Source organism: Poecilia mexicana, unplaced genomic scaffold, assembly GCF_051168715.1.
Source record: "Poecilia mexicana isolate PSO_F unplaced genomic scaffold, ASM5116871v1 scaffold_18, whole genome shotgun sequence".
Lineage (NCBI taxonomy): Eukaryota > Metazoa > Chordata > Actinopteri > Cyprinodontiformes > Poeciliidae > Poecilia > Poecilia mexicana.
Window position 1 is genome coordinate 19,717,953 of NW_028263387.1, and position 11,919 is coordinate 19,729,871.

The 11,919-nt window shown below is 40.0% G+C and overlaps 1 protein-coding gene across 1 annotated transcript; it reads right to left on the minus strand.

Annotated features, from left to right (window-relative positions):
- Window positions 1-237: 237 nt before the first annotated feature.
- tmem88b (transmembrane protein 88 b) lies at window positions 238-10,288 on the minus strand. The gene is made up of 3 exons (XM_015012103.2): window positions 9,563-10,288; window positions 5,779-6,180; window positions 238-1,199 (listed from the first exon to the last, which is right to left on the minus strand). The coding sequence occupies exons 2-3, from the start codon at window positions 6,172-6,174 to the stop codon at window positions 915-917; spliced, it is 681 nt and encodes a 226-aa protein (XP_014867589.1). The 5' UTR covers window positions 6,175-6,180; window positions 9,563-10,288; the 3' UTR covers window positions 238-914.
- Between the last annotated feature and the right edge of the window lie 1,631 nt (window positions 10,289-11,919).

The following is an 11,919-nucleotide window of genomic DNA, read 5'->3' on the forward strand; positions in this document are numbered from 1 at the left end:
ATGTTATTTTCCATTTAAGGTGAATGTAAAGATGTAAATACTGTATAGTGATGAATATAAGAGTAATTCTGAGTCCGAGTGGGTTTATAAAGCTCTGTTTAGTTGGTCACAGAAAGGTCAAGGAATTGCCTGAATATTCAGGTAAATATACCAGGAAAGCCAACGTGTTAGATTTATAAAACACAAGCATTTCTTTAAGTCAGTTTCTCTCACTGGCTTTAAAAAAAGAAACAACTCTTGAAAAATCCAAGAACTTTATTTATAAAAAAACATAAGGAAATGATGCAGGCACAGTTCACAAAGCTAAACAATAAACTACAAGCTCACAAGTACAAGTTTTCCATGATGATGTAAATGTGATAAGAGACAAATCTTTTCTGTGTCATCACGCAGCGCTATTTTCAGATTTCCTCTTTCCTGTGATTTATTCAGGAAAGTCGCAGACGGCTCCACGTCCGGTAAATATGCTGCTTTTGCATAAAATTTGCCACATTTTTTGCGGCAGTTTTTTTGTTTTTAATCTGTGGCTTCATTTTGATTCTCTAGTTTAATCGGCTGCAAACCGGCAGCATTCATTAAAATCCACTAAGTGAAGCGTAATCTGTACTTTTAATAATTGAAGGTTATAACGGAGAGGGGAATTCCAGTTAAAGGAAACGTAATCGGGATGACGTCAGTACAACTGGAATCTATCCTTCACACACGCCCACACACACACACACACACACACACACACACACACCTGTAACCTCCCATACCAGGTATTGTTCTGATTTGATATGAGACATTACACACATTCTGCTGCTTTTGTTTTATTTTTTCCTCCTGTTTCTGAATCATTCTACCCAACCTTCATCCTGCTTCCCTTTCATGTGTCATCAAATAGTCTTCCTCACCCCCCATCTTCTTCTCTCTCACACCCAGACCTTTCCCTTCCGGCCGCTCTCGCCTCCGTCTCTGCCGCCGCAGCAGCCAGTGCCCAGGCCGCGGTGCTGGGTGGCCGGCAGGTTCTTGTACACGGCCCGGCTGTACGGGATGAAGCACAGGCCCAGCTGGAGGTGTCGGGCCAGACGGCAGTACGCGGCCAACGCCAGGACCAGCAGAGGGGTGACCAGGAGGAAGCCCACCACCAGCAGAGCCACGCAGCCTCCGTCAGTCAGCAGGTCGGAGCAGTAGGGGGTCGTGCCGTGGGGGCGAACCTGCAGACGAAGATCAGGAAAACCGCAGTGAAGGGTTTGGTAGAGGTACAGAACTGTGCAAAAGGCAGTTTCTTTTTTACTGCCTTAAATTCAATCCACTCCTTTCACTTCCGATGCCGATACGGTTAGCGTCAGCTGACACCGATCCGATAAAGAAATTACAAACTTATTTGATAACTCTGCACCAGAACTTAAATACAGCAGTAGCTTCCCGAGCTTGGTCAAACATGCAAAAGCAACACAACTTTCATTTATTCAGTCAGAGCAATTTGGAATATAACAGCCGATGTAAAATGAATGATAAAGAAACTGAAACTGACAGAAACAATAAGGTTGGCTACTTTGATCAAACATGTAAAAATAAAGTCCAACAAACTTTCTTTCAGATGGTTCAGAAATTCAATTAGGAATTCTAGATGTAATGTGAAATAAATAAAATATAACGTCTCTCAGAGCACAAAGCATAGAATTAGACTGAATAGATCTGCCTTTATGGATCGACCACGTTGACACTGACACCTGAGCTGTTCATTTTTTTAATATCTTGACTGATACAGATGTTAACATCGGATCGGTGCATCTCTAGTATTTATAATTCTCAAGCGTTGCAGAATGTTTTCCAAGGTTTCTCCAGGGTCTAGACTAATTTTCAAACAATTACTGGTTTTAATGGTTACCATGTTGTGATGTCTCATTACTATGTTTAAATTAACATTAAAAACTGCATTTTGTCTGTGTCAGCAAGCAGAAGAAAGAGGAAGTAAAGTTGATTTATTAAACCCCAAAAGAGCATCAAGTGTCAAAGTTCGCCACATTTTAGACTCTGTAGCAGAACAAGGAAGCTCTTTTGGGAGGTTTCTGTCCTCCCTACATCCAGAAGGAAGCGCCAAAAGCAGTTTTCTCTCTCTCCTGCCTGAAGTGTGTCAGCTAGCAGCATGTGTGTGGTCTCCAGAATGCCGTTATTTGTCTGTTTCATTTGGTACCAGATTTATTGGACAGCTGGAATTTTAACCAAAACGTTTGTTTTCACTCAGCAGAGCAGCCAAAATGCAGCTTCTTAATGCGAGACTTTTCAAAAACTCAAGGAGCAATTACCTTGTAAAAGGCTAGTTCCACTTACTCAGTTACATTTATTAAGCGTGCTTAGTGTAATTTAATCTTAGTTACAAAGTTAATAATATTGAAAAGTGGGACTCTTAAATTTTGACGCCATTTTGTGATTCGTGACTCAGTGTTACGCAAAAACATGGTGGTCACAATACCAGTGTGCACAATATTCACATAGCAAAGCATTACGGAAAAACAGACGACAAAAAGATTGAAAAAAAAAAAACATTGGTTATTAATATTGACAGTTTTACATATTCGACCGATTTGTTAAAAAATGACAAATATCGACTGACACCAATGCTGATGCCTGTATATCCTGCATCTCTACACTTTTGGAGTGTAATAACTGTTGGCTAATAACTTACATTTTTCACGCTAATGTAATATTTAGCTAGGTGTCAGAGCAGCAAACGATTGCATTAGAGATAACTGACGTTGCTCAAAATGCTAACAGTCACAGAGTTGTGGAAGCACAGATGAGGAAGAGAGGGAAGAAGTAAGAAGTGCCTGATATTTTAAATAATATTGCCACCATTGCAACATTTTCTAATATCATGCAGCCCTAGTTTGAATTAGCTTTTTTAAAAAATAATAATAATAATAATTCCCCTGAAAATGAAGGTAAACATTAGAAAAAAGCATAAATGAAAAAGAGACTGTGTTAAAAACCATCACAAGATGCAAAATATAAAGAAATGAGAGTCGCCTCAAGACTTTTGCACAGTGCTGCGTTTAAGGGAAGAGGTCACGGATAAAAGCAGGAGATGACGCACTCCGTGTGGTATGTACGAGGTGAGGACAGGCACTAGTCTGAAACGAAACGCTCGCGTTTATGGGCAGCATTAAGGATCACCCTCTCAAAAATTAAACCCCTTTACGCAAAATGAACTAGGCTCAAACCGTATGGCGAACTACAAGGTCCCAATCTCTTGTTTTCTCAACGTCTGAACGGTGCATCCTGTTGAACACTTGTTGCTGAGCAATAACAGAGGGAGTGGGTGAAAGAGGTGAAGGGATCGCGATTTGAATGTGGGAGGGAAGCTGAGAGACAGATGGCCTGAATCATCCTTATCGGCCTTCGAGAGACGAATGTTTGAGTGTCCAAACAAAAACGCAGAGAGCAGAAACGGTTTCCAGACCCTCAGCAGCACCGAAAGTAAAACTGATAGCAGCAAATCTATTGCTTTGACTCAATTTGAATTCAGAATCCATGAAGATGCCCAACAAATACAGCTTTTTGGTTTTGTTGGGTAATACAACAAACATGAATAAAGTTGAAGCTTTATTCATTCAGAAATCGCAGCGAAATGTCTGCTGGTGTTTTCTACAGTCAGTCAACGTGAATCAACTTTCACAGACCAGCGTGGGATGCTCCTCCTCTATCTCAAAGTCTTGAATCGATCCCAAATGTTGTGCTTGTATTGCATTGGGAGATGTCAGTGCAGCACAAATGGGGAATCGTCAGGCTGCAAAAACAAAACGAAACCATCTGGGAGGTAGCTGGAACATTAGGAGCGGCTAAATCAACATTTTTTTCTGCCTTTTTGGGGAACAGAAGAAGCTCTAAAGCTTCTTAAGATGAGACCGGACCAATTTTTATGTCCATGTAAAATTAAATATATCCGTACAATTGCAGGAAAAGGAAAGGATAAATTTATCCCAGTTCACAGGGTTGGGAAGATTAACTGTTTAAAACATACCTCGACTTGTTTAGAGATGATGATGATGATAATGACTGACTTTCCAGATTGAAAGGCTACAAAAAACAGCTCCTCTAATTCATTTCTGATGTCTTTACGCCCTGGGATTGTGTTAAACTCCTGATTTTATAGTGTTGCTCTCACTGATGGTGGTCAGTTAATCGACTGTGCAGGCTAGCTGCTGACATTTAGCCTAAATCCAAAAGGACGCAGCAGGGTTTTACTTAGCTTTCTGATGAGAGGAATCACTGTCATTCTTATTAATCCGTTATGAATTTTTTGTGCACTTTCAATTAGATTTAAGTGAATTTAGAATTTTTCAAATACTGGGTCATTTTAATATTCTCCTAGTGGAGAAATCCTGTAATTTGGTTTCTAAATTTGAGGTTCCTGAAGTAAATTATTCTGTGTGTTTTAAACCGGTTGAGTTTGAATCCTTTGTATTTTCTATTCTTTTGGTTTGCCTCGTTCTTCCAGCATGCCAGAGGCTGGATAATCCCCCTCTAATCTGCTGTCACATGAGGTCTTATTGTGAGAGGACATGAGAACGGAGAGAATCCTGGTTTCTCTGGTCGTTAAAGGGAGGTCGGCGATTTAAAAAAAAAAGTTTTTCTGGACAAAACCACAAACCCTGGATGACGTTTTCATCCATTTCAGGATGATTAAAGCCAATAACACACACGTAGTTTCTGTACTGATAACATTTTATATTATTTTCTTTGTTTATTAATTAGTTGCAGGAAACCAGTTGCTTTTCTGGCTCAGTTGCTCCGTCCAGATTCCCATCTCCTCAACAACGTCAGATCTGTTTGATTATGAAATCTCTCATCAGAGATGGAGCCAAAGCTCCACCCTCCGCCTCAAGCAAAACTATTTCAAACTTCTGGATCAAAGTTATAAGATTAGCACTTTCAGATGTTTCATAAAAGGATGGGTTTAACCATCTTCCAGCCCCTTTGTAGTCTGGTGTTTAGATGCTATTTTATGCGATAAATAGACACAAAGTGGTAAATATTGATAAACTGGTAAGAAAAATGTATGATTATATGTCAGTTTTTATTTGTAAAATGCCTGAAGATGATATTTGTTGTAAATTGCTGCTATTTAAAGAAACTGAATTGAATTAAAGAGGGCCCTCTTTACATGTAGGGAACACGATGATCCTGATCAAATCTGAACATTTTGGACAGCCAGTTCTTTTTTTTTTTTTAATCAATTCACTTTCCAAATATGCATTAAGACTGCTGCTGATCTATCAAAATTACAAACATATTGTAGTGGTCGATTGTAGGGTAAAAGTAACAACGTCACAGGTCAGTACATTTTCAGTTTGCTTCAATCAAGAAAACTTAATTAACTTAATCTTTTTCTACTTTGCTCAGCAGTAAACAATGATTTTTGCAATGAATTAGATTTTCTCATGTTGTGAAACATAAGTATATGTGGTTGGATTTTCTCCAATGATTAAAGCAGCATAAGAAGAGTACAGGATAGGCAAGGTACACAACATTATAACCACTTGAAAAAAGTCGAATTGATAATTAATTGTAAGTAAGACCGTGTCAACATTGGAGAATAAAACACATTTAAATCGCATCGGTGTTGTTTTCATTTTGACGCCCTATTATCCCAGCTGCACCTGAACGAAGCATCAGCAGCCGTTGGGGAAAATCCCTTGTAGCTGCATGCTAGCTGAAGGCGGTATCGGTTCTCCGACAGGATTCGATACGATACATTTTCGCATGAATGCATAAATCGTCATTTCTTACCGTAGAGTGACACAGGAAGCCGAACACAACCATGACGATGGCCGGGGTCAGGATGGTGCCGAACACAACGGCGGCGAGGCAAGCGTTGATGGCAGCAATCACCAGGTTCTGGGCCGTCACCAACACCGAGCAGGCCCAGCAGTCCAGCGACCCGCGCAGCTCCAGAGGGGCCTCGCCGCCCCCAACGCCGCTCTCGGCTGCGGAATACGGAGGAGGTATGACAACACGCGACGGGGTTTCTCTACCTCCGCCCACAGCGGTGGTGGACGCCAGGGAGTTGGAATGGTGGAGATGCTGCTGGTGGTTGGAGTGGTGATGGAGGTGAGGCGGCAGCTCCTCTGAGAGGTCCAGGGCCTGGTGGTGGGCCCCCTTCTCCAGAGTGCTGCTCAGACTCATGGTGAACTGCACAGAGAGAAAAATAGAAAGAAAGAGGCAACAAATGTCAGGAGCTACCGGATAAAACGGGTTAAGTTGATCAAAGTTGCTTCTTTAGGTTCATGAAGAGGTTAGATGTTTAATCTGTGAGGAAGCGTCTGAATCTCACCGAGAGGTGATTATTATCAGCGAGCTGATTGGCTGAAAGGAAAGGGGCCCATAATTGCCATTTGTGTGTTGTGGTGAAGAGATGAAACTAACATCAAGGTCAGGGTGTGTTTGTGTTTTCTGGATGTGAAGTTGTTGCATATTTAAACAACATAGATTTATCTTTACTGTGCAAATTAAGGTTGCTTGAACTTTGTCACTTTTTGCCACATTGCAAACACAAGTCACGTATTTTACTGTGATTTTATGGAATAAACCAACACAGGGTAGAACATACCTGAAATGGTTTTCCAGTTTGTTTTGCAATGGAACTATGAAAACTTAGGGATTTGTGTTTACTCAAATACCCATAATCAAAACATGTGAAACTAATTTCCTTCAGAAGTCACCTGATTAGTAAACTCTGTGGCCCGGTGTGTAATTTAATCACAGCATAAATTCTGATATGGGGTTAGGGTAGTTATTGTGGTCCAGTCAAAGTCCAGATCAAAAACCAGTTGAGAATTTGTGACAAGACTTAAAGATTCATCTTCACAGATGTTCTCCATCAAGTCTGACTTAGCTTTAGCTATTTTAAAAGGAAGAAAAGACAACAATTTCAGTCCCTTAATGTGTGAAAGTGTTTTAAAAAAAATACTCCAAATGATTTGCAGCTGTAATTACATGAGAAGTGGTTCTACAGAACATTGTGTGGATACAAATTTTATTTTCAGGTTTCTTTTGTAAAGGAAAAACAAATTGGAACCTCACTGTTCGTCTTCATGATTATGCACTGCTAAATGTTGATATTTCACACAAAATTCCCAACAAAATACAAAAATATTTGAAGTTGTAACATAAAAAAAAAAGCATGAAAAGAATTTATAGGGGCCGATTATCTTGCTGCAAAGCGCTGCCTTACGCTGCATATCATGCTCCTCTTCCCCACAGTTAGATATTGATATAATGCGTTAGATTATCTAGTAGACAAGAAGAGTTTTATTGCTGCTGCTTTTAGTGAAGAATGTCAGCAGAATTAGATTTACAACCTCATTCAACCACATTTTTGCATGAGAGTTTTTGAGTTCGCCCAATGTTCGTGTTTCCAAACTCTGATGCCAGAGTTTTAGTGGAAGTTCTGGATGGATCCAAGATTCTTAAGTTTGCATTCATCCTGTTTTTGGACAGATTTTTTCTTTTTTTTTTTTTTTTTTGTGATAAGCAGCTGTGTCTGGTACAGGATATCCTCACCTCTCGAGGGTCATGAGACAGAGTAACAGATAAAAAAAAATGTCACTGCACTTTAAAGATTCCACTCTTGTTAATATATTTGATGCTAAAATGCAGGGAATTTGTACTGGACCTCAGTTTAAGAACGTAAAGACTGATTCTTCTGCAACTGCAGAGAAATGACTAACTCCAATCCATCCAACATTCAGTTGAACTCAGGCCACATAGATTATTTACTCATTTTGATTTTTGATCACCAAGCTAAACATCCTCTCTGTTTTCATATGCATTTATATGCTTTGAAACGACACCAGTTGTGAATTCGCAAACTGCACTGAATTGTGAAATAAGCTGCCAACGAAAAATCATGCCAAACTGAAAACAGGAGAACTGACCCCCTGTGGTGCAACATAAACTGAGTTGACCTGTGATTTTCATACGTTGAACTGGTGTCTGTTTTTCAGAGAAAACGATCGATCGTGATCCAACCCAAGAAATTTCTAGAGAAGGGGGGACAGCTACATGTTAAAGAGGCAAAACTGAGCATTTACGTTTGTCCAAATTTACAAGTTTATGGAGCTACAAGCAATTAGAGCTTCAAATTAAATTGAAAAGAAATATCATAAACCAAACATTAAGAATCAACTGGGTTGTCGTGACTTTTTTCTTTTTCTAAACCCTTGTTGAAATAAGATCAGGTGGAGTGAGTGACTAATTAGAAAATATTAGTGTGATGTAACCTGTTTGTTTAACGTGCCCCTAGACTATTGTTGTCCCAAGTGTTGTGAGGTGGAAGGTCACAGGAAGGCCTGGCAGGAAGGTGCTTTCGCGCTCATGCTTGTGTGTGTGTGTGTGTGTGTGTGTGTGGGTGTGTGTGTGTGTGTGTGTGTGTGTGTGACTCAGTTGTACCACACTCCACCCCTTTCACCTCCTACTGCCGTCTGAAAAACAGTTTCTCTTCACAATATGTCTTAGTTTTAACTCAGAAGATATAGATTACAAGAACAATTTATATTAATACCTTTGTGATAAAATGCGGTGTGAGATTTTCAAACTTTGTTGATTGGAAATTGTCTGCAAATCTGGTAATTTGCATTTTAGAAAAATAAAACTATTGGTGCTAAATCTGTAAGCTCGCCCTCGACTAGAGTATTGACGTTAATATCCTTGACATTTCTAACCAAATGTCGAACATAAAAATGACACTCTAAAAATAGGTGTCACTTTCTTTATTGCCGTTAATTTTGCTTTTTGTCTTTCATTCGGAATAACTTACACAATTAAATGTTTAGGTAAATGTTATTTCCCCTGTTAGATGACGAACCTAAAACATCAAATTGAGGAAATTTCACCTTTCACTGGGCGTTCCTTTGAAGTCTGACCCGCTGATTCAAAATTAGGAATTAAATTAATTTGAGGTTTTTTTGAAAATACATTTTAAGCACTGTGGCAGAAAATAGAAAAAAACACATCTGTAAATGAAGGAATGCCAGTATTTTTTTTCCCATTCAAATCTTTTTCTTTTGGAGTTTTGTCGGCACTAGACAACTGATCAAAAGAAAAATGTCAATGCTTTAACTTATGTTTGTTTTATTTTATTTTTGTCTTATTTCTTAAACAAAATAAGTGGAAATTTTCATTTGACTGTTTATTTCTCTCCTTTTTGTATATAATTTTAATATAATTTTAGCATCATTTATTGTTTTACAGTCGGTAAAACAATACGGTTCTCCAAAGAACCTTCAAAAAAACACTTTTAAGATGCTTTAGGTGTTTAAATTTTTTGCTTGTGGAAAGTTTATGACGCCAACATAGAGAAACTAACTGCGGCGTGTCGGGCTGCAGTGGATCCCAATCTGTTCTTCTCTCTCTCTCTGTGACATTAGTCTGAGCCAAATTAGCTCCAGTGTTTCTCTTTCTCTAAAACTCTTAGACCTGAAAATCAGCTCGGAGTGCGTCGACGTTTTTCCCAGATCAGATGTTGCAGAGGAACGTGAGGAAACGGGGGAGATGCTGCAGCTCTCGTACTCACGTTGTGATGTGCGGCCCGTTGGACCTCTAGCTGTTCCTCCTCCAGATCCGCTTCTCGTCAGGATGACTGCAGGCCACTTGGTTTCTCCTGCTCGGTTCAACAACACTCTTTCTTCTTTCAGTCGTTTCTCCTGCTTTTTTTTTCTGTTCTGATTTTGGTTTTCTGGTGGTTTCCAGCTGCTCCTTCTGGTTTTTCTCTCCTTTATCTCTGTTGTCAACCACTATATTCTCCTCTCCTTTTTTGTTTTGTCCTAGTTGCAACTTTAAATTAGCTGCTAACACACCGTGTGCACAGATGCTGATGAAAACACTAGCTCTCACAGTTCCTCTGGTCTTTGTTTTAAGTATGTCAAACTTTTACCTCCGCCTCTTTTACCCCCTGCCCACCCATCTGATTGCTCCCACATCCAGCCCACTTTCTCTCCCCTCCCATCAGACTTATCAGCCTCTCTCCAGCGGCTCCTCTCAGCGAAACGCATTCCACCGCTCATATCCAGGACATGCTGCCTGCTGCAGTGGGGGCTGGGTACGTCTTTTGGGGGTCAGCATGGGGCGGCAGGCCTGATAAGTTGAGGTTCAGGAGAGTCGAAAACATGGGGGAAGGGCCGCTCAGTCAGCCTTTTGGTGCGTCTCCTTGCAGTTGTGGAGCAGACGAATCGACGGTGCTGAAATATAAGTCGGTTTAGTGTTCGGTTTGGCAGATCAACTTTTTTTCACAGCAGCTTTTCAGGTACTTTTCCAAAATCTCAGTTAAAACAAAGAGCAAAAAGCAAAACATCCACAGCCAGCTGCAGGCTGTTCATTTCTTCATGTTACTTCCAGAGCTGAAATTCAATCGCAGTTGCTGGGATGCAATAAAGTTTTCCGTGCATTCAACATCCTGCTTTAAAGTAGTTTATTTAGATCGTTTTTTTTAGAGAATTTGCCCACAGTTCATATAAATCTGGATGTCAGTGTAGTTTTGTGGACATTGAAATAACGGAAAAGGAGAAAAATGTGGGTTCATGGATGTCATGATTAAAATGAATATTATTCTAAATACAGCCATAAGTTTCAGTACATGTAATTGGGAAGTTTTTCTATTTATCAAACTAAATAAGTGCACATATAAAGGAGGAAAACATGACATAAATACTGTTATGTCATGCATTGCCTCTTCTTTTACTTTGATACCCTTAAATAAAATGAACATTCCTGAAATATCAACATCCAATAGAAGAAAATGTTTTGCGTTTTTGCAAAGGTTTTATGTTTTTCTTTTTAGACTAAAAATAGAAATGGAAATAATGTTGTTTTTTTTAAATTACAACAAACTTGCTATAGTTTATTTACATGTCAACATTTCATGTAACATTTGCATCTCTAAGCTGTTTTTGTCTTGTTGGCTCTTCTGATTGCAGAGCGCTGCTCTGTAACGTAACATGCATAATCTGTGGTTGTTGCATAACACAATATGAAAAAGTTGAAGGGTTGTTAATAGTTGAAATATGAATATGTTATCTGCTGCTTCTTTGTAGTAGTGAAGCAAGAAGAACCAGATCCCCAGAGATGGAGGGAAAAAATGAGTCTGATGATAAAACATCAGAGCATAAGCTCAATAATTAGCCTCATTACATCCTGATTTTCCACCCTTTTTCCTTTGCTTTGAGCTTTGCAGTGTTTATTTACACGACGTGACCACCATCGTCCACTTATTCACCCCCTCCTCCAAAAACGACACTAAAGGGACAGCGGTCAAACCCGACACATCCAGTTTTTTTCTTGTCAGAAGAGATGAGCTAGTTTCTTTGCGGTCTTTGCTCCCATGCTTTGCGGGAGCAGCATAAACAAACTTCAAAGTTGTGGCCATCATGATTGCGCCGGTGGAACGTGATTGGACGGCCGAAGTGTTTTGTCTTGGCAGCGAGGAGGACGTGAACTCTTATCACCACCTGCCTGCAGCAGGGTGGACAGATATACGGACGGAGGTGGTCTTCCTTTGTGTTCTCAAAGCAGGATTTCCTCCTGTGTGTCCCTCTGCTGCCCCTTTGGCCTGCAGCGTGACCCGACAACGCGGCCACCTGCCAAATCTGTCGTTTCACATCAGAACCGAAAGTTAAACCCGCAAACAAGCGGCAGAAACCGGGATAACGCAGAGTTTTTTTTTGTTTGTTTGTTTGTTTTTTTTGTCGATGGCTTTTTAAGCCTTGATGTCAAATTTCACAACCACCATCGCATCGTCGACATAACGTCTGATGGCGCGAACAGGAATCGTGAGGTTATTGTTGCCCTTGGAGCGAATTACATCCTGCTACATTTTCTGTTTTTAAAAAGCAAACTTCTGGCGTCTGTTTTCTTTCTGCGAGCCCAAGAAATTTA